Below are 27,961 nucleotides of genomic sequence, written 5' to 3' on the forward strand. Positions count from 1 at the left end.
AAGGGTTTCACTTCTTGCTGCTGGGGCAGGACTCTTGGGGGGTGTTTATTAATAGCAGCAGGTCTTCAGCAGGAGCAGACTTAACTCTGCACTCTCTTTGAAGTGTATTCTTCATCCGCCGTGTTTATTATTATTATTATCATTATCATTATTATTATTATTATTATCATTATTATTATTATTATTATTATAAATGACGGTTAAACTATTGCTCTGGCTTATTTAGTATGTAAATACTGATTGATTTGGTGACTCATTTTAGCAACTTTTGTGCAACAAAATATGGTAAGTGTAAAGTCATGGAAGGGTTTGGGCAACATACCAAAATTTTTATGCGCATCAGCTTTGAATGGGTCATATACTCCCTGTGGGATTTGTAGTTTTTCCTGTAAGCTTTCCATTAGTTTTTTTTTCCAAAGTCCTTACCAAAGAACATTATAAGAAATGAACATTTTCATTTTTGATCCTGTGTATTTCACTAAATAATGATAGCATACTGTAAAGGACAGATCATGTTTTCGAGAGGAGGTTATTCCCACGTGTTTCTAAAGCATTTTGTTTGAAGCATTTGAATTAAAAATACATGTTCGGGGCAGCACACTGCTGTTTGTTAATTTTCTAAAGGAAGAGGCCTTTTGTCTGCTCTTTTGTCATTTGCCTCTGTCTTTGGCTTGCCAGAGACTGTTGTATTTGATCAGAATTTCAGGCCAGTGATTGTAGCAGGTGCTTGATCTGGGGGGTTGCCATGGGGATATAACATTTCTGAATAGCAACATAGATTTTTGATTGGTTGTTAAGCAACATGCTCCCCAGATTGAAGGAGATTTTGTATATGAACAGCTCAGACCATTTGAGGAAGAGGGAAGCCATGTCTGAATTTGCTACAGAAAGATGTGGAAATGCTTTATGCTGCACTTGATTCATTTCTGCAGTTGAAATCTAAAGCATTTTTGCAACCACTTATTTATGATTTGTGTATTAAGCACTCTCTGGCAATGGGTTTTTCAGACCGTTTTGAGAGATTAGGTTGAATTCATTTGCAAAGTATTTAATGTTGTGTGGTTTATGATTAATCAGTATTTTAGAATATAGAAGGTACTGGATCATTCACCACAGTCATGCAGAAGGATAGTCTTAGAACATATTTTGTGACATTTAGGTCCTTGTTCTTGGTGTGTAAGATGTTATTCTTAAAGTAAAATAACGGTGAAACTGAAGTAGGGTTTTGTGGACTCACAGTAAGTCTGCAGTGAAGTGGGTGGGGATTATGTAATAACCGATACAGTAAGATATATGACACAGCGTTGTCTTGATACTTTGTAAATTGCTTTGGATAATTGTAAATTGTAATTGTCTATTATCACTCTTTTTTTCTCATTCCAATACAGACCTCCTGGATTTGGAACACCAGGGAATGCTGGTACAACTACCCTTATCAGGTGAGGGCTAAACATTAGAGGCCTGCTTTCTGTCTTTTAATATGTGCATCAGTGTCTGACGTTTTTGAGCAACTATTTTAAAAGTGTAAAAATGATTTTTACGTGTTCATTTGAGGATTACATTATTTTGTTGATTGACTACAAAATCACAGTGTTGTGTTTTTAAGCATTTGAAACGCATGTTAATGTACAAAAAGGTGTATTTTCTATCATAAGTCAACATATCTGACTTGTATAGACATTTATCCGGCATTGTAACTTCCTGACATGTGTAACTGGACTTTCTAGTTACATTGAACAATAATTTTGGTTGCCTTCAGTATCATCACTGTGAACTCAAAAAGTGTGCAATGAGCATGTTCAATAAAAGGTTTTAAAATGTCATAATCATCACTGAATACATTGAATGACATGGGAGTTTGTGCAAAGCATACCAAACCATCTGCCAAAACTTTTCGCCTTAGTTTGAAGATTCTTCAGATGGGTATCATGTACTAAGGTCTAATGTGGTGTTTTCTTATTGGTTGCCTGAAATGACATTGGTGAAATTCAGAATGTTGACAAGCAAAGCAGGAAATGTCTACATACACCCTCACAAAAGCATAAAAGAATGATTATTTAATAGCTAAATAAAATGATGTTTGCTATTTAACATATTAGTAACACTTCTGTTCTTAGGATGTATTAATTGTTCTTGGCATATAGACACAAAATATGGCATTCAGACACAAAATTTCATCCAAAAATTTTTTTGCACTGCAATCTGTACAGTCTATTACGTGTACTCAGTGTAATACTTGTAGTGAAATCCAAGGAATGCTAATGGAATGCTCGCCACTCAAGATACTGATCATTCTTTCCTCTTAAGTGTCTCATTTTTATTTTCTTACAGCCCCTGACTGTGGATCTCCACTACTACTACATAGTGGAGCTGTCCTTCTACCTGTCCCTCCTATTCTCCCAGTTCACTGACATCAGACGAAAGGTATCGTCTTGTGTGGGATTTGTAAACTATGCAGTTAAAATGATGCTTCAGGGGCATTTGTTTGGGGCAAAGACTCAGGGTTTCCTTCTGCTGAAATCACCAGCTGTGTCTGAGTGTTGAAGAGTTTACTACCAGCTAATCTATCTACGCCAGCCATGGTCATCCACAATGATAATGTCAACCTTCAAAAAGCTGAAATATAATTCATGTAATCCTGTCACACCCGAAAGGCTAAAAGTTTAGAAAATCTGCCATAGCCAATGTAGCGGAGTAAGCCTTAATTTCATTTAAACCGATACCCTGTAACGGCTATTCAGTGGCATATATCCAGCTTTAGCACTTAGCGCAGTGATACACCCAGACTCAAATATAAACAAATTCTGACCATGTCAGTGCAGACTGTGGCACACACTTGGCCCTGGCATCTCAATGATGAGCCATCTCATCATTGAGATGCCATGGACCATCTACAGGCTACCTGTGCCAACTGCACAATAAGTGCAGACCTACACCATTAATGCTGAGCAGCTCAGGTTGTGCACTGCAGAGGGAAATTATGCAGCAGCTGCATGTGCTTTGGAGGAAGTGCATGCTTACAGTTAGCGTGCAAGAACGCACATGGGAATAAAAGAACACACATGGGAATGAAATCATCAGTCACTCTGGATTGTCTACTGATTAAGTGTACTGTCCACTTATCGCCTTGTCTTACAAATGATGTGTTGGGGGACTTGTGACTGAAAACTTAGGTAGGTATAGCACATTATCAGTTGAGGCCAGTTCAGATCAAAAAGTTATCAACCAACTAGGCTTTACGTTTTCAGGATAAATTTTGACAGTGTGAATTCCTGAGTTTCTAGAATGTCTGCTGAGGACTGCTTTTAATAACTAAGATTCAGTAAGTCCTGTCTTGAGTTCGGAGTTAAAGATAAGATGTATCCACTCGACCAATTCATAACTTGTTGTTATGGTAACAGTAATTTGATGCGTTAACCATGTTTATGAGGACGGTGCAGTCTTTAGAACATCCTAAGCCTTGAAAAAAATTAATGACCAGTGTTGTCTTGTTTGCTGTTGCTTGTTATATGAATTGGGCTTCAGAAAACATAATCCTTGACTCTAAAGTATTTATGATCTTCAGACTCTAAAAACGTCATATGTCTAAACACCCTTACTGACCACTAACAACAGTAATACAAGAATCTTGCCATCCATATGGCAAATTGACATGAAAACCTATTAAGTGCTACCCTACCTTGCTTCATGGTCATGCTAGGCTTATTCTATTAACCTTTACCTTACTTGTCCTATTTGCCATTGTCATAGTTTGCCTTCTCTCTCAAACCTTTTTCATACCTGCTTAACCTATTCACCATTGCCTGACTCATCTTACTGTATTTAAGCAGGCTGTAGCTTGCCAATTGTATTAACCCTTCTCTTGCCTGCATATGTTGTTCACCTTTACCATGTCACGCAAATGTTTAATAACATCATATTTATCAATCTGTACAGAAGACCCATTATATCATACCATACAATAACACAACATCCAGCAAAATTAAATGTTTTGGTTGTTTGATGTAAAATCCGCACTTGCATGCAAATGGATTTTCTTATTAATCTCATTAAATGTAGTTATAAATAATTTTTTCGACCATTTTTATCCCTACGTTTTAGTTTTCTCCAAATTTTGAATGTATTCGATTGTATTCAGGGAATTCCATCATTGCTGAAAGTTCTATCAGTTAAGGAAAGAATATACAAGCCTGCACTTTCCTTCAAAGTGCATCCTGCCGGCCACCACTCATTTTGACTCTGCAGTCCACCAGCAGAACTTCAGTCCTAATATCTGAGGAGCTAAGGTACCTGATTTAGCAGAGGAGTTGCGTGTGCCTGATGATAGTGAGGACAATCCTGCCGACTGGGTCCTCCCCAGACATGGCTACAACCAATCATAGGTCTGCAGGGCTTCCAGCCACAGTAAGCACTGTCAGTGAGGATTCTGCACCAGACAATGGGGTCCATCCTTTTACACGGTCTATGGGTCCATCACATACCACCATATTGTTTTAACCACATTCTGCAATATGTTACATATAATGGGGCACCTCACCATCACTTCCAATGGGGCGTAGAATGTCGAACTTAGAATGCACGTTGAACTTAGTTTATGCTTAAGAAATGATTCTGAAGTACTCTAGAATGTTATTTGGAGATATAGCACTTCCAACGTAGCACAGAGGAGGGGTTTTTTTTCTTTGACCGTGTTATATCAGAACAGGTCAGTTTCTGTGTGTGCATGCATGCATAAAGGCTTGTTGATAAGCCTTAGTTGCTGATTAGATTTGAAAGGAACAAGATTGGAAGTTTATTTTTCCGTAACCGCAGTCACTGAACGGTATCAAGTCGTAAGAAGCCTTTTAGCAGAAAGGAGTTAATATTTACGGTTTTAATTAGACATGGGTTCTGCTTTTTTTGGATCTGCCTCTTTATTTCTCTTCTGGTTTGGCTCTCACACGCCTGCTTCATGCCTCCTTCAGTCATTGGCATCGTTTCCTTCGCTTCCCCCCCCCCTCCCTACGCTTCCCACCCTCGGCACGGTCTGTCTTGCCACAACGCCACAGCGTCATCACGCCATCGTTTTCCCTCTCCCCTAACCATTCCCTTGTTTTCTGTCTTTTCTTTTCTCTTCTTTCTTTCAGTTTTTTCATGCATTGAAGAGGGCATCTGAACCTTCTGTCAAATCCAGTATGTTCCTTGCCCTTTTTCACCTCATGTCTGCGCTGTATATTTCATAGCACTCGTGCTGTTCCTCCTCTCCCTCCTCTTCCTGATTGCTGCTGCTGTGTCACACCGTTGCTTGAATGCATAGAGGCGTTCCATGCAATCCATGAATGATACAGACCTCCAGGAGCTCTGTAGCGTAGTCTGAATTCTGCAAGTGTGCAATGATACTTGATGTGCTGACAGGCTACTGAGAGCTTTAGATCTAGTGTGGGGATAATGTTCCAGTACTCTTGAGCAGGCTAATTAAGCGGAGTCGCTTCTATAAATGTCCACCTGCATTAATTCAGTATGGATTTTTAAAAAAGAACGATATCTGATCTTTGACAGTGGTGAGTACGCAATCTATTCAACATACTGAGTGGGGGAACTAGCAGGACTCACCCTCCCACTCACACACAAATATAACTCATACACACCAGTCACACACCAAATTCTACCACGTAAGTATCATAAAGCACAGCTTTGGCTCCTGAGAGCCACACCAGGTTGAGGCTCTTGGGGTTGAGTGCAGTGGTGTGTGTGTATTTTCGGGCTTGGAGGAGACCGGCCCTTACAAGCCACTCAGACAGGGGGGAGGGGGGATTGTGTAGACAGGGCAATCTCTGTCCCAGACCGTCTGAGCCAACTGTAACAGCTCTACAGCTCACTGGTACGGTTCAGCTGTTGCACCTCAGCTGGGGGAACTGAAGCAATCTCTGACTTTTAAAGTTTCTGAAAACCTCCTGTGGTCCTCCTGAATGACCAGAGCTTGTTGCAGTGATGGAAACTGGCCATCAGCTGCAATTGAGCATTAGAAATGGAAGGGTAAATGGGTGATAAAAAACATTCAATTTGCTATTGTCACATAACCCATGCAGAGGTGGAAAGTCCAGGAGTAAAAGTCCTGACACGTTTTTTACACCCATAAACTCAGCCAGCTGATTTTAGTAATTAGTTCTACTTCTGGCCTAAGAATTGTGCTAATTAGCAAATCCAGATGATTGTAACAAAAATACTGTGGAGGACTTTTACTTTCTGAACCTGGATTTTCCACCTTTGAACCCATAGTCCTGCTGGTAGACAGTGCCCTCTGTTTGAGACAGTAGCATATTTTGTCTTTGATTTAACTCTACTCCACAATGTTAGATTTGCAAACAGTTCACATGTGGTGAAAGTGCAGATTCTCAGCTTTTAGCAAAGGGTATCTATATACATTTTGATTTCACCCTGTATGTATAGCACTTTTTTACATAGTCCCCCAATTTCAGGGCACCATAATATTTGGGATGTATTATATTTATGTAAATGAAAGTAGTCATGTTTAGTACTTATCACATCATTTGCATGCAATGACTGCTTGAAGTTTGTTTGGAGAATCTGCACTTTAATTGCACATGAATAGTTTGATTACAAATGTGAAATTGTGGACTACAGAGCCAAATCAAGAAAAACAAATGTCTTTGTCCCCAATGTTATGGAGGGCACTCTAGGTAGGTATGCTCCCTTATATTTACCATGTTCTTTGTGCAAACAGTTATTCTGGCAATGTGCTGATTTAATGGAAAAGCCCAGCAAATTTGGCACAGAGGTCATAATGGTGCCACACTTTCTCTGCCTCCCTCAGGACTTCCTGGTCATGGTCATACATCACCTGGCGACAATCTCCCTGATTACCTTCTCCTATGTCAATAACATGGCGCGAGTGGGCACTCTGGTCATGTGCCTCCACGACGCAGCTGACATTCTGCTGGAGGTGAGTGCAGGCTGCCATATGTGCCTATCTGGGACCTGCGGGGCTTCTTATGTTAACTGGCCTATCACAAACTGTAGAGTAGTGGAGCCAAAGGATGTAGTGTGCAGTAGCAGGTCTGTGTGCATAGCGTGCCTTGCAGACCAATCTTTCATATTCAGTAATGCTAAACAAATGTAGTATACTTCCATTTTGACAGTAAAAGCCAGATAGTTATACTATAAACGTCATTGCATTAAATGGATATTTCCATAAAAGAAAATTGAGATCCCATGGAAAGTTTAGTGCTGGGTGCTTTAGGATCCAGAGAATTCACATTAATTATTTTCTGTATGAATACATAGTCTGTATTTTTATTATAGTCTGAGCTATTAATACTTAATTTCTTTGGTGTTTTCAGGCTGCAAAAATGGCCAACTACGCCAAGTGTCAAAGGCTCTGCAACTTCATATTTGTCATGTTTTCCTTGGTTTTTATAAGTTCCAGGCTGGGAGTGTATCCTGTTTGGTAAGTGTGGTTTTTGTGTTTTATTGTGTCCTGTCTGTTTTATGCACGCAAGCCCTGTATGAGGGTTCTGCGTATGGCACCACGACAACATTATAACATCAGCAGCACCTAAACTTAAGGGCAAAGTTCTACAGAATTCAAAACTACAGGCAAATCGAGATCAGGATAAGGCCTGGCTGGGGGAGAACCCAGGCTGGTCTGAGGTCAGTGGTTGGGTCAGTGTTGACTGGCTCTTAGTTAAGTGGGGATGGTCTGAGGTCAGCAATTGGACAGATTGGACTGGCTCTCAGTTCGGCAAATGGACAGAGTGGCTGACTCATTGAAATAGGGCCGGTCTGAGGTCACTTATTGGATAGAGTGAACTGGCTGGCAACAGTTATTAATATTGGGTTAAGCCACACTTTGGTAAAGAGGGTCATGAGCGATGCATACTTTTGCCACTGAACTGAGTCAGACCAGAATTAGTTTCTTTGGCTTCGCCTCTGTGAAACTGAATGTCGAAAATACCTTGCTGAAGCAGAGGAGAAATGTCAAAACATGTCACTTTTTAAGCCTGGTAAAAGAGCGCTTTGTTTTCAAATCCAGCTGAGTGAATCCTGGCCTGAATCCAAGTCTCAGAAAATGCCATTTTTACTGAGCCATAATGTGAGAGAGTGACATTAATCAGAGATCCTGCAGCAGTTCACTGTAGGGCTGTCATGTCTGCCTTCCTAAAATCCACATTGGGTAGAGGTAACAGGAGGTGCTGTCACAGATGTTCCATTTGTAAACCAGATGGTCAGCTGTTCCCTCATCTCCTGTACATCCTCATTCTAGGTTCTGCTTGGGAAGAGGAGGCCCTGGTGCTGCCCACTTCACTATGCAAGCTCTCTATGTTCTGTCTCAAACCACACCCCTTTTGAATATTTATGAGCCGGTTAACCACAATAATGAGGTTCAGCACAGGCAGACTTTCAGTTTGAAGAACGTGGAGCTGACTGTCTGGTTGCAAGGCTCAGTTCCTAAATTTGTGTGTCTATATATAAGAATGCATGTCTGCATTTTGAACACCGGGTTTGTGCTCTCATTTTTATTTTGACGTGTTTAGTTTCAGAAAGGGACCCCATTCTCCCTGTTAGAAACTGCGTGAATTGCAGACATTTTGTCCATGTAAATTAGTAAGGTGGTGCCAGTATAACTGAAGTGTTGACAGCATTTTTGTAACAGGGAGGCCATGCAGTCCAATAAATAGATTTTAACTTTACCCAGTACACCTCTGCCTTGACTGGTATTTGTATTCCATGTACAGTTCAAAGCAGATGTCCATGGCCTTCTGGAACTCTGATTCAACCTACAAGTTTTTGACCTGTAGCTATTGCAGCAGTCCTCAGGATTCCAATGAGCACAGTTTTAGCATCTTGAATATATTTCTCAAGCCTCTGTCTGGCTCTGATTATTTTTCAGCAAGCATGCGCTGCCCGAGTGTCCTTAGGTGTTGTTACTGCGAGTTGTTGCCATGACTTCAGTCTCAGGTGGCGGGTTCCTGCTACCGTTCACATAACGCTCAGAAATTCCTATTTTTCGGTCCTCTTTTATTTTCTGTCTGTCATTCGAGGTTCAACGTTAGACACAAGCCACAGCGATGCGGGTTATAATTCACACTGGTGCTAACTGAATCGTGACCGCAAACACAGTCCAAAAACAGCCTTTTGTTGTCTAAACTGCAGTTTAATAAGTGAAGTCATTCGGCGCAGGGTCTTCAATGACCTCAAAGTGCAAAACAACTGCAAAGGCCTTTTGACACAGCAGTGTGACAGTGAGGGAGGTTAGCACGACCTCTCCTGGGGTTTGATTTTCTTTTTTTCGGAGCCGTTTATGGGGAGTGAGTCAGTGCCGGTGGCCACACAGACGCCCACATGCTCCTCTTGCACAGTACACTCATGGTACGGGGAGAGAGCACTTTGAAAATTAGCCTCTGCGTTGAGGCCTCCCGCGGGACTCCTACTCCCGTTCACATTCGTCCCTCCTCCACCCATCAGGGACATAACCTCCGTTTCCACCCTACCCTGTGTCAGCAATCTCGCTGTTCTTTCATTCATTGCAGAAGAAAAAGCCTCCTGGTCTCTGGGCAATGGTGCGGTGAGGGAACTGGACTTAATGATCAAGCTACAGATTTGAATCGCAGGGGTTGCGGGCGGCCATCTTAGCCTGAAATTCTTTCAGGAAATATTAAGTTGTATAGACAAACGGTGCCGCATTCCAGACAAGAGCTTTCTTTCAAGTTAATAGTTGATAAAGATGAAAAAATGCATGGGGTTTTTCCGTCCTGGTGATTTCTTGACCGTGTTTTTTTTTTATTCGGAATACCTGCTATGTATCATTTTTTTATGTGTCAGGTATCATTTGTTATGTATCATTTATGTATGAACCGTGCCAGTGCTTGCTTACATTACCATCCAAACTCGGTGCCGCAGCCTTTCAGGGCAGCACATACGTGGTTATAGCATTGCCCAAGGAGGGGGGGTCAGGGGGATTCTCTGTTTAAAGCATAAATAAATGAATAAATAAGAAATTTGATGAATCGATTTAAATTGATGTTCCGTCCTCTTTTCCATCACACTCTGAACTCAATGTCCGAAATGCTTAAACATACATGAATTAATGACAGCAGTATTTTAAATGGATGAAAGGTCTCTAGAAGTTGACATTTGTCTGTGTGTGTTCAGACATTTTATTAAGTCCCCTTATTATGCCGAAATCCATAATTCTATTTAGGACACAGGACATTGTGTGCCGTATCGACGGACTAAGCATGTTTCTCTTCTCTTCAGGATTTTGAACACTACCCTTTTTGAAAGCTGGGAAATCGTGGGCCCTTATCCCTCCTGGTGGGTCTTCAACTTCCTGCTGCTCCTGCTGCAGGTGTTGCACTCCTTCTGGTCCTATCTCATAGTGAAGATCGCCTGCAGAGCCATCTCCAAAGGGAAGGTGAGGACCAATAGCATTGCCACTTTTAGATTTTGGTTATGCTACTTTCATTTATATCAGAGGTAGTGCCCGTTTGTTCTTTTCAGCATTTCAACACGGGGAAGGTGTTTGGTTCATTGTACAGGCCATTTTGGCCATTGATACACTGACTGAAGGCTAAATCGGCACCAGATTTCAATGATCAAGAAACCTTGCAAAAGATGCTTCGGAATGCACTGGAAATGCTTTACAAACGTATCTGCTGTGCTGAATGTTTGAGCAAAAGAACACATTTAATTTTTCCTGAGTAAATTAGCTGCTTTTATACAGAGAAAATATTTGTTGTATTACATTTATTCTATTATAATATCATGCATCACTTGTGTTACATATAATTCATAAGTAATAATATGTAACAATATATTGGTTATATAGAGGTAGTGATCAAAAATTTGGGGCATGTAGTGAAGAAACGCTAATATAGAGTCACTTAATGTGGCATTAGGCCACAAAGTTCAACCAGCACTGCCTGTATGGGTCATGGCGGTGAGCCTACCCGTGTCTGGATCCCTGCAAGAAGAATAAGACACCACTCTTCCGTGAGAAAGTCGATCGACCCTTGAAGGAAGTTGAAAAGAACGTCTCGGGCATCTTTCCAGAATATCCCATGAATGCTGGATTGGGTTCAGATCAGAGCTTCATTTCAGTACTGTAAAAATGCATCCTTACTTCCTTGTCCCCCAGTATCTGTGTGACCCGAAAGCCATGACAAGGAACATTCACATTTTTTAAACAAATGAAGTTAGGAAATATGATGATTTCTCGTTGGTTTTCATCAGAGATGGATATAATGACGCATTCTTTGTGAAACCAAGTTGGCCGTAAATGACTCCAGGTCCCACAGTGCTTTGTTTCAAGCAAGTAATTAAAAGGATAGCAGAAAGGTCAGTGCATAAGTGTAAAGGGATGCATTTGTACATCACAATGGCTACGGATAACAAAGTGCCGCTCATAAATTCATGATAGCAATATCTCATACAGAAGGGAAGATATCCAACTAATGAGCTAATCAGTGTCGTAAATCAAGATCTTTATTGTTGGAGTCAAGTTTAAAAAAAAATCTAAATTCACCTCAGCCCTTTTTAAGACCGTTTTGTAAGACAGACTTTTCAGTTTGTCATAAATTGTAATATTGGTCACGAGAGAGACACACAGAGACCCCTTGAGGATGAGGACTGAGGACTGAAATACAGATTAAAGGTTTTCCAGGCTACGTTCAGGATATAATAATGGCCAGGCATGTGGATAATATCAGTGTCCTACTCCTCAGTCCATTGGGCAACTTGCTTTCTGTGAGTGGGGCCTTCGTCATCTTGAAAGACGCCCCTCTGAACAGAAAATGAATGGTTTAAACATGGGGCGAACATGAGCACTCAGTACCATTAAAGTAGCGACTAGCCTCAACATCCACCTTGCACAATAGCGTGAGTCACCTAAGCCATGCCAGGAAAATGTATGCCACACCCGAACCACCAGAACCCTTCACTGTTGAAATACTTGAAATAGTCTTTTTTTTTTGTTCTCTACCTGTAGCTACTATGTTGTTAGTGGTTATCTTGGTTCTCGTATATTATTTAGCTGTACCTTTTTAAAAAATAATTATCTGGCCCTGAGGATATGTGCACTCACTGCCATTCCAGATGCATTTTGCATATGCACATTCAGTTCAGTACCCTTTCTGTTTTCAAAGCTTTTCACAACCCCTTTTGTGTACTGAATGCACCCCTGAGCTCCATAACCACAGGGTTATCAATAGTGTGTTCTCTATAACAATGTCTTGTGAAACCTGCCTGCTAACCTAGTCTCCCAGCCAATCCGTCCTTACAACGATCGTAAATCAGTGTAGCAAGTTTTCCTTCTGCTTGACACAAAGAATGTTGAAGGTTACTCAGCAGAGGGAAGTGGAATACAGTGTTGCTGTGTCTCCAAATGAGGAATACTGTTGCTCTCGCTTGGCTTTTCTCGTTGGTGATGTGATTCTCATTCCTCTGTCCTTGTGCCAACCTTGAAGTCGGGAAAATGGAATCCTTTACATGTGAGTACAGCAGGGAATCCTGATTCCTGAGGTTCAATACAGTTCCCTCTTTGAAATTCGCTAGGCCCCAGAACGAGTCATCCATCTCCAGAAGTAATGCATCAAACACATTGAACGCCAACATATTTTAACATGTTTTTTAGCCTACATTTCTGACCTATATTTCACACAATACCCTGTGTGTTTTATTCTTTTATTTTGGTTAAGGTTTTTTTCTTTTCCTCCACCTCATATTCACTACATGCTCCACCATTTGTCATTTCTGTTGCCTGTCTGTTATGGGCCATTCTAGAGTGCTGTTGCTCTTTCGGGCTTCACACTCTTCTGTTGTTCCATTTAGCAAACCGTGGTCTTTTTGGTATATTTTGGTGCCGTCAATGTAATGGCCATGCATTTAAGGAAAAGTCTTTTTGTATTTTAACAATTTTGGAACACCAAGATCTTTAAGTATTACGGGTGCCGCATTTGCTTCAAATGGGAAGCCTAGTGCAGTTCGATTGAATGTCTTGGTCTAAAGCCAGTGTTTTCATTATCGCTTACGCTCCTTTAACTGCCGCTCACGTTCACGTAGGTGTCGAAGGACGATCGGAGCGACATCGAGTCCAGCTCCGACGAGGAGGAAGTTCCCCGCCCTGCTCTGAAATTCCATAGCAGCGCCACCAACGGGACTAATGGGACCAACGGGACCAACGGGTACCTGACGGGCACCCCCTGCTCGGACGAACACTGATCACCCCCACTTTGAGACATTTTGAGCACTGGAAGGATGTTGCATACACAATTAATAGGTTAATGTACGTGAGACACAAACATCACCCGTTTGATACTGGAAGTTCTTAATAGAATTTGTGAATTCCATTCCATTTTTCTGTATGGTTTTTTTTTCCACCCACCCCTCTCATTTATTTCTCCGACTGTCTGCATCGAAGAGCATTTAGTGGGATGTCATATGCTAGCGTTCTCGTTGCGCGCCAGCCAGCTTCTCCTCCTGCAAACGAATGGGGCCGTTTCATTAGCATTGTGTAAGCATGCCGAGTAAGTGTAGTTCTGACATTACGGAAGTGGTATTTTATTCTGTCTGTGTCTTTGGACATTATTTATTTTTTATATATATATTGGAGAATTTTGGACAAAAGGGATTTTTTTTTTGGATGTGTTTTAATAATTTGAATGTCAGTGTTGAAAATCGCTAGGTCATGGTTTGGCTCCTCATCTTCTCTTGGCCCACTCGTTGTGGACAGGTGTTGGGCCCAGTCACCGGCTACCTGCTGTAGATCTGGGTTTGCTTTCTATGCTGCAGTGTCATTCTCGCTAAATCTGTGGTTATTTGTTCCATTTGCCGGTAAACCATAATACGTATTCAATGATTTGTGAGGACCCACAAAACACACACTTATTACACTTTTAAGCTGTAAATGAGACCACCAGTAAGAGTATTATGTCTGTGTGTAATTTTAGAGTGCTAAAACATATATTTCAAGCTTAGGCTTTTTGCAAGTATTCTTCAACCATTTCTTTGTCTGTTTTTCATTAAAGTGCCCTCTGGCACATTTGGAAAACACTCAAATATCCAGACACATTGTGGTATTAAATCTCCAAAGCTATTAAATATTTGCAAGTATAATATCCGATTGAAATGTTCAATGATTCCAGTCTCATAATTCAGTGGGCCGTTATGGTTATGTTTGGTATGGTTAGGTTATGTTTTAAATTTGGGTAGCTGGTATAAATACCTGTACATTTTGTTATTTATGAATTAGGTATACATTTATTCTTTCAACAATGCCATGGAATAGGGTTTTCCTCCAAAATTGCATCAGTTTCCCTCTGTCCAGCAAACATGCGTAAATCTGAAATCGGTAACGATCATTTCTTTTAACCATTTCAAGCTCCTCTTTCTGAACATAAAAGTGTCAAGCAATGCAACTTGATGGGAAACCCTAAAATGGAATATTACATAATGATGTTCCAGAAGTATTCATTATTAAGACAACTGAAGATGTAGAAGTACCATTATGTAGGTTGAAATAAATGATTACGTTGTATTAAAAACGATGTCCTTTTTCCATACTGTCAATGCCTGGTAATTTTCTGCTTACATAGGTAACACAATTTTACTGCCAGAAAGGAATTTACTGAAGTACAATTGGATAATTAGTATAACTTAAATAAAATGCAGTAAACATGAAATGTTAGATGTGCGTGTCTTCAGACTTTCTGAATGAACAACACCTCTGACATTTACATGGGAGTAAATTAACTGATAAAACCCTACACACAAGTGACGTTCTGTTATAATAAAAGACCTCCCACCTAGATTCCACGAGCTAACGGTCCATATCATTGCTCAACATTGTTACCATGTAGTACTATGTAGGTGGCGGACATTAGATTTCAAAATGACATTCTAGGTGCCTTTCTCTGGTTTCTTCCGTGCATAAGGTCACTCGGTTAGTGCTACTTCTCTTTTAATCCGTCTTTAATTTCAGCGTGATTGCTGGTCTCCACTGCAGCTCCCTCTCGTGGTGTGGGAATATCCAACGATGAAATAACCCTGGTCTCCTCGCTTTTGCCAGATTACCAGTTTGCCTGCAGAGCTGGCTGTTGTACAGTTCACACTTGCTGTCGAAATATAATTGCTGTCTCAGAGGCCTGGGTTCCTCTGCCTTTCAGACAAATAAATCTTTGTATAGGTACAAATGAAAAATGTTGCCATGTATTTTGAATAAACATCTTAAAACCAACCAAATGCTTCAGGACAGTGTTTACATTATTTGTGATATCCTTACATTTAGCCGTTGGTTTGTTTCTGTATTTTATTGCAGTGCTACACTGACTTTCACTAAATCAGTGCTACAAATGGAAACCATTATTTTCATTGAGTAATCAGGAAAAAAATTCTGTGCATGTGTATTTAATAAGTGATTGTGCATCGGTTCAATGACTGATGATGCAATCAGTGACAAAGTGTAATTCCTTTACTGCAGTTGAACTGCCACCCATGAGGTGTTCGTCTATTGTAGTCTGGTATTAAGTAAGTAGTTTCATTAATGCAGATGGGTTATGTATCATGAAACACTTGCTTTAATAAAAGGCTATAGAAAGACATTCTTGTCAGTCTTTTTACTTTGTTGTTTAAATTGGTTTAATCGGTTATGTTATGAGACACTGAACCTACTAACAATCTTGAAACGAATGTATACGTCTTGGTAAGCAACTGCATTGTAATCACCATGAAGAGTGAAGGGTTTGTATTGCATTCAAGCGTACATCATCGTGCTAAAATGGAATCTGCCTGCGAAGTTTTATTGGTCAGGTGAGCGCAGGTGACTTCCGCATGCATGACTTTGGGAGAGTGGTCAAAGTTTCAAGTGCCAAGTCAATAAACAGCCCGGACCTACGACGGCATGAAGGACCCTGTGAGCGGTTGCACGGTGAGGGCAGATTAGAAAAATATCCCTACAAAACTCTTAAGCATGGTGATCTTAAACTGCCCTGCTTCATTTTTAAAGAGGGCGTTGTTTTAAAGCTTAAATTATTTAGATACCTGGTGGGTTTAATGTTTGAAAGTTGTGCTTTGCTCGAAGTAAAAGTGTGGCTTCGCTTTCTTTTTTGTAGTACAATCTGTTGTACCAAGATCTGAAGAAATTTTCAAAGAATGGGGAGCATTTCTGCAAAGAACTCATGATAGTCTTTCAGCAAAGGTAACTAAACTTTCTTTGTGATAAATTTGGACCACATGCTGTATATATTGTTTTAAAATGGGCGGTAGTTAAACGGAACATTCTTGAGTGACACAAACGTATGCTGTGATATTTTGTATTTAATAATAAGGAAGGATGATGTAGAAATGGCCACTGCTGTGAATTTGATGCTGAAAAATGCAAGCTCCTTCAGCCCACAAATTGCAGGTTAAAGTCTGAGCTTCCGGATTAAATTTTAATCGCTGTTGTGGTTATCGTTTCATTGCCTCTCGCTGCCTGTGAGAACGGGTATAGAAAGAGAGAGCATTTGAGTGGCCCTGACATTCCAAGGATGATATCGCTTACCATCACTAGCAGCATGGTACATGGCACAGCAGCACTGGGGGTGGGGTGAGGTCATTTTGCTCATGAAAATTTAGGATTGTGACTGTACAGAATTGGGGAAAATTAAGTCTTTTTTAATTTGAAGAAAATGTTGTAGGACTGGGATTCGTAATGTACACAACTGAGGTAATGGGTAGGTTGAAGAATTAGAGAAGTCTGGAGATAATTTGTAAGGAATAGTCTATGAAAACCCCTGCTGCTCTCATGCAAAATATGCAGGCCTGGCATGGTGATGTAGCAAGAGGCTGAACACTGTGCTGTTGCAAGGCTCTAGAGTGCTCCCATTTTAGGAGTGCTTGCTCCTAAAATTTTATTTTGGCTAACTGGAAAAATCATTTCCGAGAACATCTACTAATTGGGATACATTAGTGCGCCCCTAAATTTTTTTATCTTAGGAGCACATGTGCTCCTTGGAAAAAAATGTTTGCATAGAGCCCTGTGTTCCCACCCCAGAAGTGCCTATATGTCATGAGAACCACAAGTCAAATTATACCACAGCACTTAGTGTAAGTGTTTCATTGCAAATGTACAAAAAATTAAATGGTTACCTAGTAAAAATGATCATTTTTTGATGTGTGTACATATGCCAAGATATATAATTTGTACATTAAGATGTTTGTGGAGAGCAGTACATATTTGGGTGGTTAGAGCAGCAATGTTGTTCAAGCGAAAGGGGAAAGGTGATGCTACAGCATACAATCACATTCTAGACGATTCTGTTTCCCCAAACAGATTTTATTCCAGCATGACAATGCCAGGCACACAGTGAGATTCATATAGAAATGGTTTTGTCGAGAACGGTGTGGAAGACCTGGCCTGCACAGAGCCCTGAATTCAACCCCATCCAACACCTTTGGGATCAGTTGGAAAGCCAACTGTTAGCCAGGCCTAATTGCCCATTCAGTGCCCAACCTCACTAATGCTCTTCTGGCTGAATGGAAGCAACGTTTTTCCAGGAGAGTGGAAGTTGCTATGGATGGACCAACTCCATTTTAATGTCTATAATTTTGAATGAGATGTTGGATGTCGTGTCCACATACTTTTGGCCATGTAGTGTAAAATTTGAGTTGAAATTAAACCTACAGATCTCCAGGTAGATCTCCAGGAACAGGATTGGTCACCACTGGTTTAGATTCTTGAGGTGGTGAAAGTAGGATAATTGTTTGAGAAGGGACTTGACAAAGAGGCTATGATAACCTCTTGCTGGTAGAGGACCAAAGTGCAGTGTGAGTAGTTAAATATGTTATCACCATTTCTTTGCTTCAAGTTTGCAAGCTACCACACAAAAACAGTGTGAACAGCAATGGGAATCAATTGAAATTGTAGGGGGTTTTTCACTCTTGTAGTCATTGCTTTTACAAACTTATGAACAGGCATCCCTTTCTTGTGGAATTTGGACTTTCATTTTAACAAACCAAAAGAAGTTCCACTGAAATAATGTTGACCCTTGTTTAATCAGTCAGTAAGTTTGGCCCACATACAGTAGCTAAATAAATATGTGCAATATGTCACAATAGTGCTTAGCCACACATGCTTTTCAAAGAGATATCATACAAAATGTTTATTATTTTACAAATATGTGTAGGCGCTGCGGTTCTGAGGTTACATATTTAAGGACTTTGCTCTTTATTTTCATTGGTGGTGTAATTTAGGCGTGTGATGCCTCTTATCTGTGTGCTCGCAGGGCCGAGTTGGAGACCAGCTACGCCAAAGGGCTGCAGAAGTTGGCCGGCAAGCTCATCAAGGCCTTGAGTAGCATGGGACGCAAGTGAGGGCTCCTCCTCGAACGGGATGGCCTCCTGTACCTACTTTTTAAAATGTGCACTGTGCTTACAAATCACATCAAGACTACAGCTCTAATGAACCTTTAACTTAAACGTACACTATGTTTCCTCCTGTTTTAAGCTCCACCTACAATGCTTGGTCCCAGGTATCAGATGAAATGTATTCCATGGCAGACATACACAGGTAATTGTTTAAAATCCAAACCCTGGTTCATGAAGGGATGCTTGTTGTAATTCGATTGATCAGGTGTACCAACTGGCCTCATCCATAGGTAGGAGAGAATTGAATTTTTACATTGTGAGACAGGCACATCCAAAGGAAAATCTTCCTTTCTCATTTTAATCTTAGGACGTTGGGAAATGCTTTTCAACAAGAAGCAATTCTAGAAATTCGCCAGGTTCTTGATGAACACACTAAGCGGAAACGACCAGTACGTGGCTTTCTTTATTCGCTTAGAATTATGCAGGTTATTAAATATAAATTATCCAAGTACTTGAAATCATCTTTTTATAACTTTAATTGTCTGTTTGTAGCTTGATGGTGCTGTTGAGAAGACAGGGAAACTTGTTGTCACAAATTGGAATGAGCAACTTAAGGTAAGGTATTCAAATACTGTGAATTACAAAGATATTTTATACTGTATTACTCTTTTAAAAAAAGTAATATACAGTATTTACATATTAAGACTTGAATATAACATTCTGAGGCAGGGCTGAGTACAGTAGGGGGAATCAGAGCAATCTGGAGCCACGCCTAGCGGTTAAGTGGGCACACACACACCTGGGTTGCATTAACTAATCAGACCAGGACTTAAAGGTGTGCTTCTTTCCACATAGGGTTCTGGAGAACCCCTATTGCTGGGTGGTGAAGGCATCCCAGGTGTATGTGCTCCAGATTGCTTTCATTCCTTCTGCCGGACTGAGCCCTGCCCCACATTCCTTCCCTAAGATGACAGTGAAACGGATTCACTTTTAATCAATAGCTTTTAAAAATGTCTATTGTGATTTTAGACAAACTGTTATTTGTAGAATGATTTCATAACCAATTTAGAATGCTGAGCGTGTAGCTGAAAAGCACAAAATAGCTTTTCAGAGTGTATGGAGATAATCCTATTCCTTTTCACAAATTTGAATCAGTTACACTACAGGCAAGCTTTATTTAAATTGCTTAAATTAATTGTATAAAACACTAATGAAATTCTCATGCAGGCTTGATTTATATTTTCATAAATAGTGCTCTGGTTAAATTATATTGTCCACAGTGAATGTAACAAGTCAAATGTATTAATTTCAATGCAACTGAAGAACCAGGCAGGAACAACAAGGATGGATTTCTAATGGCCAATTTTGTAGTGACTTGTCTTCATTTGCAAGAGCAGGATGTCAACTAAAATTAAATGTAGATAGAAAAAATGCACACATAACTAATTTTTATTTCCCTGCAGATCAAGAAGAAATTGATTGGGTTGACCAGAGAACATGAAGCTCTCTTCAGTTTTGTAGAGAACAACAAGCAAATATGTACAGAAAAGGAAAAACAGAAGGTAAACTAATAATAAAATAGTAAAACAATTTCATATTTTCTACCATATGAAACAATGGGGAAATTATGTAAACATTGGGTTCATCTATTAGTTAAATATCAAATCTAAGACTTTTTTGTAATTTTGGGACCTTTTTCTAGATGTTGAAAGTTCTTATCCAGCTCTGTATACCAGAGGTTCTCCAACTTTTTTTTCCTTTCAAGAGATTACATACAGATTAAACATATAGTTACACATATGACACTTATCATAGACGTACATAACACATCAAACAGTCATGACAAACATACATATCACATTATATCCTCTGGATTCAGATCTCAATTAGCAGCACACTGGTTTTGGTTTAGCAACAGGATAGTGATATAAAATAATTCTTCAGCCTGTTGCGTTTAAACTGAGGGACTCTGAAACGCCTATTAGAGGGGAGAAGGTGGTATTCTTCGTTTAAAACATGCGAGGAGTCTGAAGAGATACTGTTAGCAAGTCTGAGCCTGCTGATGGATGATGAATGATGACGGAGTTTGGCTCCTTATATTCTTATATTATGTCTTATATTCATGGCCCAGTGAAACAGGAAGCCATGGATGGCCACTTAAGAGTTCCTAAAGACTAAAAGTCCTTAAGTGCATAAAAAAGGTTCAATATGAATGGAAATATATATAAATTAGATTTTCTCATTTTTGTGATATGTCTTTTTGAGGAAATTTGTCCTCAATTAAAGGTCAGATTTCTGTAATATTTTTCATGTAATATCAAACTGATAAACAAAGACATTCCTGCATAGCCTTTTTTGCTCATCTTTACCAACGGTGGCAATAATTCTGAAGGGCGCTGTATAATAACGGAATAAAATAATGGCATGAAGAAATAGAACAGCATGTAATCTAAGGTCATGATGGCAGTATAACTCAAAGGTTGTCAGCTTGATTCCCAGCTGGTGCACTGCATTTTTGAGCAGGGTGCTAACTTGATATGCTACAGTAAATATCTGCTGAGTGCTAAGTAGATATCCGGCTGTATACATTGTCTTTATGCAACATAGTATTTGTAAAAGTTGCTCTGGACATGAGCATCTGCTAAATGCAGAAATGTAATAGAAGAACAGTTTATTATTGCTCCTGAGAATTCCATGTTTTGCCAATTAGATATTTGAGGCATTAACAAAATGTTGGTTGTGTTTGTTTTTTTGTTTTTTTTTTATAAAGCTTTGCAGCTTCATAACAGCAGCTATTACAATGGTAGCTTTGAACCAGATGTGATTTTCCTTTTGCTTTTAATCCAGATGCTCAACAGGTTGACTAAGTCCGCTGAAGCACAGGCCAGGTCAGATGAGGAGTACTTCAATGTCAACATGGCCGGTCATCAGTTCAGACTGAAATGGGAGACAACACTGAAGAACTGCTACCAGGTGATCAGTGTAAACCAATGGCATGTCTACAACTTTTCCTGTCTCCTGAAACTCCACACGCCTCTTTCAAAAAAAACTTTCCACATAGTTTTCTTGATTTTTTTTGTTCCCCAGCAACAAAAGTTTTGTTGCCAAACAAGTGGTGTCTGTCAACAAATCACCTATAAGGGTCACAGTGCTCAACTGAGGATCAACAATGTCTACCTCTTGCTCCCATTTTAGATCATTCAAGAGCTGGAGAAACAGCGCATTGAAATACTGAGCAACATCCTTCATAAATACAGCCTCTACATGTCCAGCTTTGGTCAGACGCTCATCCATGTCAGTATACCTTCCTCTTCAAGTGCTTCAACTGAAACATTCTTCATCATCCTCTGCATGGCTTACACATTGTATTCTCCGAGAATTTTAGAATTTGAAATGTCTCCTCTCTCTCTCTCTCTCAATGAATATATACCAAAGGGGGGGTATTTTGGGGCCCACTTCTCTTCCTTCTATATGCCCATGATATGAAAACTGCCTGTTCCGCTTATTCCTGTATGCAGACAACCCGGCCATCCTGGTATCGCACAAGGATAAAGAAAAACGTTACTAAACTGGGAGCTTTTCAAAATAAGAGCGTGGCTAGTAGATAACAAGCTCTCCCTTAACCTTGGAAAAAAGTCTATATCAACACTACTCAACTCCAGGTCCTGCAGACTGCAGTGTCTATAGTATTTTCACCAACCATGCCCTATACCCTATGCCCTATTTTCTCTCTCTCTCTCTCTTTCTCTCACAGTGTCAGAAACAAATAGAACAGGCAATCACAAACGTAGATGTGGAGAAGGACATTCAGATGCTCGTTGAAGAGACCTCTGTCACAGCAGAGGACAACAAGGCTGAATTTCTGCTGGCTGACTATTTTGTGAGGGCTTCTCTTCAAAACCTTGAACTATGTATGTGTATTGTGATGCATTGTAAGTAACACTGCTATTTTATGAACTCATGATGCCTCATAGGAGGAGGACAGTAAGACTGTGATGGGGAAAGAAAGACGAAAAGAGGCACTGAAGTCCAAACTCCAGCGGCTGCAGGATAACATCTCAAGAACGAAGAAAGATCTGGATGGTAATTGTGCAGGGATAATGAATGCTTTATGGTGCATGCATGCAATGGACAAATTGAAACTCAAGAAGAATAATTTTTTTTTACCTTTACAAATTATCTATGTTTAAGGTTTGGAGAGAATGGTTAAAACCTACACCGAAAACCCCTCTTTCTCAAACAAGAAGAATCTGGAGGAGACCGAGCAGATGCTTGATGAGGTCATTTTATACTGAGACATGCAAAGAGATGGCTGAGGCTTCTGGCCTGTGTTTGTATTTCAGATTTCAGATGTGATGTATTTACCCTCAAAACATGGTGTCTTTTTCATATTGCCTTAGACCACACTGAAGCTGGACCTCCTGGAGGCAACGCACTGTAAACTGTCTGCCACCATGGCTGAACTAGAAGGGAAACCCAAATCTTCTCATCGCTTCAGCCACAGCATTACAAAATGGAAGGATAAGGTAGACAGATTAATTACAAGAACTTTATGTGTACCTAACTAATTTGGTCACAGGTCTCCCAACAATGGCCCAATGTTCCCTCTTCCGTTTATAACAATGAGTGTCGGCTGGTGGGAATTGTCATGGGTGGGGCTGTTTGTTATAGGTGGGGCTGTTTACATAGAACAATGAGGCAAGGACAGGAAGGGGGTACCCCCTAGCTGGAGAGAATAAAAAACAGATATTAAATAGTTAATTTTGATAACTTATGAAGGGAGATGATCTTACGACAATAATTATTTGCCACATTACAAAAGCAGCAGTTAAGCCTATCTGAAAGCAGACTCACTTGTAATAAATAATAATCATTGTTTAATTTAGGTATATCGGTGCTCTGCCTATGCCTTTTGAAATGACAAAGAACAATATACACACTATAAAAGAACACAAGTTATTATTTGACTTGAGAAAATATGAAAATAATAGTATGCTTGCTCCTGTAGTCAATATGCAGGGTTTTTTTTTACATGAAAAGGTTCTTTGGTGCTCCCCGTCATTCTGCCAGCTATAGCCCCCACCACAATTGACAGTTTACTCCGCAAATTCTTTATCATACTGTTCCAATGTGCAATTTTTTATATTCACTGAATGAAAAACAATGAAACACCTTTGCCTATGCTGGTACTGGAGAACCGCATACCATTGTGTGAATTCATGCCTGTATGCCTAAAAATAAAGTATACTGCCCAACCGTAATTGTCATTTAAATCATAGCTTTCACCAAACTGTTTCTGAGAGGGAAAAAAGACTCCGCAGTTCAACTGTTTGTGTCTTATTTGACAAAAATGACATTTCTGTACAAACAAGCTGTTGCAACCTCTGACTCAAAATTATAGACGACGTTTCCTGTGATAGGGATTAAAATATTATAAATGCTGGAATCATTGATAAAAGAACACAATGGAATTATGTCTGCCTTTGCTTTCTCCCGGCACATACAGTACCATCGCAGCTGATTAGTGGGTGGCACCGCCAATAAGCCAGTCGTCCCTGCACGTGATAGTCCCACCCACAGAGCCCCAAAATGTGCTGTCTTGCTGTCATGTTTCTCTCTCTCTTTGCTTTTCTTTGATTATCAGATGACTGCATTCTACCCCAAATAATATTCAAGCTGCAGTTTTAATAGTTGCTTTCCCTTTTTTGCGCTTTTGCGCACGCAAATTTAGCTTCGCTGCACACCAAAGATCTACCTGTGCAGGAAAAACCCTGACAAACTGTAGGTGGCCCTGTAAATGCCTTTTCAAAGTGCAAGCAAGAGCAATATACATAATACATAAGAGCACTAACATTGATGACACACAAAACAAAAATATTGACATACAAAATATTGACCGAGATAAACTTACTCATATCTAGTAGTGAAGTACGTTCTGCCACTCTGTGGCAAAGGGGTATTTTGGGCAGCAGCGTTTTTGTACGTCTCTGCTAGGATGCAGTTTTTTCGGTGACTTGGACAAATAAGAATTAATTTGGTCCAATTGCTAGAAAATATTCCTGTATATTGCTAGCCTCCGTCAAATGCTTGTAGTTTGGTCTGCTTGTCAGGTTGGTCGGGTCCCAGGCAACTGTTTGGTGTGCATTTTCTCTGATAGCATCCGATTCTGAGAGGGTGCTGTTTTGTGGGATTTCACAGCGTTTGGATGTTCTTTCATCTGTTGGTTGCCATTTTGGCTGCAGTTGTAAACAAACCAAACTAGCTTGCTAGGTTCCAGTCAAAAACATAAAAATAAAATCCATAAAATCATCCAAAGAACTGTGCATTCACTGTTAGCCCTTACAAAATGAATATACTGCAGTATATTGTGATTATGCTGACTTTTTGGAGAACATAACAGAGAAATATATTTCAATATCTGTAAATAGCGGTAAATCCTGAACTTGCTAATACACGGTGGTGACGCAATATCTTCGTAATACACATTATTTCAATACATTTTCATACATTCCATCAGTACATCACACAGTGTTCTATTTTGTGTATTATTGTGTTTCTAAAGGATTTTGAGCACAGCATTGTACAGCTGGCACGTCCGGTCAAGATTAAGAAGACGCCGTTCAGGTCGAGACAGTCGATGAGGTCCGCAGTCGGTTGCACAGCTCCTACCCAGAATGCAATAGCACAGCCTCCTGAAGCCCAGCCTGCCTCTGACCAGGACGGCGAAATGCAGTCTGAAGATGGGCTGAATGGGCTTCTCTGTGAATTTGATGAGGACAACGAAAAAGGTGAACAGTCCATGAATAATTATTCGGCTTAACTATATGATCTCATTTTCATATTTGAATGTTGCGAGATATTCTGTTGACTGCTTTTGTTTTGGTTTTTTATTGATTTAAATAAAAAGCATTTTTCCACAGTACTACTTCAGTTATGCACATTTGATTACAAATATTCATTATGCACAGGTATGATCAAGTCACTGGATGTTATTAGGCTGATATTTACCAGATAGGTAGTACCAGAGTTTAGCGTCGTTTGAAGGTCTAGTTAACGTTACTTCTGCTCTGCTCTTATCTGTGTAGCCCTAGCCCCACCCGCCCTGTGTGCTTTAGCAGCACTGTGAATGCGCAACAGGAGGCAGGGCAGACAGCTGTCCTGATTGGTTGTTAAGATTCAGGCATGGTGAAATTTGGAGTGTCTGATTTCAGAGCCTGGGGCAGTCAGAGATTGGATTTTTTTTCTTTGATATTTTAAATTATTGATATTTGTTGGGATGTGAATGACATTTGACCAAATATGAACAAAAGTGTTCTTACATCAAACTTACATACCGCACCTTTAACTTAATCAAAGTGGACTTATTTTACTCATCTGATTCATTAGTATCTTTGCGATGCATTGATTCGAGAGGTTGTCTAGAACTGTAGATTTCTGGGTCTATAATCATTACAAAAAAATGATAAAACATAAAAAAATGTACAATTAAAGCACAAAGCAGCAAAACAATCTTTGCATTTCAATGTAAAGGCTATGCTAAACTAGCTACAAAAATACATTTTATTATGCTAAATGCATTACTGTGGTAAAGCTAATGCCTTGCTTTGTTTTCCCCATCAGGTGCAGAGCCCACATGCATTGGAAAATGCAAAGCACTTTATGACTTCAGCTCTGACAGAGACGATGAGTTAAACATCAAGGAAGGTGAGTCACAGCTACAGCTGACTACCAATCACACTGTAACAGATTACACAATACTGTGCAGCCATGGAAAACTCTGTGAGGACACTAACAGATTGTTTTGTTTTAGGTGACCTCCTTGACATTCTTGAAAAGGAAGACAGCGGCTGGTGGTACGGGACATTAAATGGCCTGAAAGGTCACTTCCCCTCAACGTACGTCGAAGAGCTGCCCACGTTCAGCGTCAGCATGTCGTCTGATGTATGACGCACTGCAAAATACTGGAACATAACATCAACATCAATTGTGAAACATTTCACATTTGTTGTTTATTGCACTGGACGAGTGCCCACACTTCAGCATTAGTGCCCCTGCTACACAGGTACAAGTGTAAAAGCTGTAAGCTGAGAAAAACAACTGATGATCTCAGCATTGTGAACAAAAGAAAACCGGGGTGTTGTTTTTTTTTAAATGACAATGTTGTTGCTCACACTTTGTTATTCGTACTGAAGTCCAAATGAAAAATGAAATAGAAAAAAAAATGTAATGAAAAAAATGTCACATGAAAAGAAAAATGTCAATTTATTTGAATCATCCAAGTTGTAATTGAATATTTAAATCAAATGCACTGAAGCACTCCATTTACTGTATTGTCACTATTTTATCATACATGGATCTTAATAAAATGGAAACTGGAACTGTAATTATCTTTTGAGATCTATCTCCTAAGATAAGGAGCCTTTGCAGTGCCCATACAAAGTGAAGATAAACGACTCCATTTACTTTCATTGATAGGAGACTTTGAAAGAGTGTGTAGAAAATGTGATTTTTTCATTCTCGTGTAATCATGCTATCAATTGTCTACCAATGTGGCTAAGGATCCAGCTGATAAGGAGTGGTGCTTTAAGATATTCCCAGGTTGATAACATGCTGTTTAAAACACTGACGTTTATAGCTATGAACTCTAGCGGTGGAACTCATAGTAAGTGGCAATCTCCTATTCTTCAATGTTTACCTAGGAGATGTACACTCAAAAGGTACTGGACATGACAGGCACATAAGAAGTTGAAGGTTGGCAGAGTATACCCTGTAATTACTGTATACAGCAACAAGCTCCAAGAGTTTGGTTACAGTAAACTGTAATACTGCGCGTACAGGCTGATCCTTCACCAAATTAATGCTGTGTTCACACACTGTGTTGTTCTTAAGTGGGTTATTTTTTTGACGAACACAACACACTGAGATGGCTTGGTTTACTATGCTCAACCCAACACTCCTTTAACCTCCCTTCATTGTGTCTTGCATTAAGAGGCATATTCAGACTTGAGACACACATATACAAAGTCAAGTTAATTGCAAAATTGTGCAGCTCGGCAGTTTAAGTGAATGTAGTGCATATGGGCCGAATTTTAGGGTGTGTCCTATGTCAGGCCGCAGTAAATACAATTAGACTCAGCAGTGGTGAGACTAAATCAGACTAAATTTCGACAAATTAGACTAAACTTCAGCCACATGCATTTTACCAACAAAAACGGTGGAATATATTGGGAATGTGACGTAACTGTATGTGGGTGTTTTATTACACATAGAATGCTTAATGAGTACTATACATTTCTAATTAGAAATTAGAATTTATATTAAACTGTCACCGTTAAATTCCAAAATTATTTCCATTAGCTCTTAATGAATTAATAATATTCTTCTGGACATTTTTCTTCATATCTGTACAATTCAGAACTACGTGGGTGTTCTTTCAATCGAAGATTAATGAATTATCACAAAGAAATACTAGATTCACCCAGCTCCTTGCTAAAATTAGGCTTGCATTTTTTCACCTCCACCACCACCGTGTACCAGTATCTGATCTTGATGCAGGTACAAATTTTTTTACCATTATTTCATTCACATTTTGTTGATTTACACATAATTAACACTTTAG

At 39.8% G+C, this 27,961-nt stretch overlaps 2 protein-coding genes across 3 annotated transcripts in view; both read left to right on the forward strand.

Moving 5' to 3' along the window:
* cers6 (ceramide synthase 6) overlaps nucleotides 1-14,554 on the forward strand; it is a 33,711-nt gene extending 19,157 nt beyond the window's left edge. Inside the window, exons 5-11 of one of the 2 annotated variants that reach the window (XM_064327459.1) lie at nucleotides 1,389-1,439; nucleotides 2,332-2,424; nucleotides 6,815-6,943; nucleotides 7,341-7,447; nucleotides 10,258-10,414; nucleotides 12,465-12,488; nucleotides 13,060-14,554. In XM_064327459.1, the coding sequence (XP_064183529.1) occupies nucleotides 1,389-1,439; nucleotides 2,332-2,424; nucleotides 6,815-6,943; nucleotides 7,341-7,447; nucleotides 10,258-10,414; nucleotides 12,465-12,488; nucleotides 13,060-13,218 (720 nt within the window). In that variant the 3' untranslated portion in view covers nucleotides 13,219-14,554. The remainder of the gene's footprint in view (nucleotides 1-1,388; nucleotides 1,440-2,331; nucleotides 2,425-6,814; nucleotides 6,944-7,340; nucleotides 7,448-10,257; nucleotides 10,415-12,464; nucleotides 12,489-13,059) is intronic. The other variant, XM_064327461.1, reaches the window with a different exon arrangement.
* Nucleotides 14,555-15,809: 1,255 nt separating this feature from the next.
* nostrin (nitric oxide synthase trafficking) lies at nucleotides 15,810-26,726 on the forward strand. The gene is made up of 16 exons (XM_064327458.1): nucleotides 15,810-15,922; nucleotides 16,107-16,192; nucleotides 18,261-18,344; nucleotides 18,482-18,544; nucleotides 18,710-18,791; nucleotides 18,895-18,957; nucleotides 19,806-19,904; nucleotides 21,190-21,315; nucleotides 21,538-21,636; nucleotides 22,097-22,222; nucleotides 22,317-22,425; nucleotides 22,534-22,622; nucleotides 22,743-22,868; nucleotides 24,905-25,130; nucleotides 25,963-26,046; nucleotides 26,153-26,726. The coding sequence occupies exons 1-16, from the start codon at nucleotides 15,896-15,898 to the stop codon at nucleotides 26,287-26,289; spliced, it is 1,626 nt and encodes a 541-aa protein (XP_064183528.1). The 5' UTR covers nucleotides 15,810-15,895; the 3' UTR covers nucleotides 26,290-26,726.
* Nucleotides 26,727-27,961: the final 1,235 nt, after the last annotated feature.

The sequence above is a fragment of the Anguilla rostrata genome, chromosome 3 (assembly GCF_018555375.3).
Source record: "Anguilla rostrata isolate EN2019 chromosome 3, ASM1855537v3, whole genome shotgun sequence".
NCBI classification, from domain to species: Eukaryota; Metazoa; Chordata; class Actinopteri; order Anguilliformes; family Anguillidae; genus Anguilla; species Anguilla rostrata.

Bases quoted from the DNA above. Each gene is read 5' to 3' on its own strand.
- nostrin (XM_064327458.1), top strand. From the start codon at position 15,896: ATGAAGGACCCTGTGAGCGGTTGCACG. The intron at 18,545-18,709 runs GTAATTGTTTAA...TTTTAATCTTAG, and splicing joins TCCATGGCAGACATACACAG to GACGTTGGGAAATGCTTTTC. The intron at 22,869-24,904 runs GTAGACAGATTA...GTGTTTCTAAAG, and splicing joins TTACAAAATGGAAGGATAAG to GATTTTGAGCACAGCATTGT.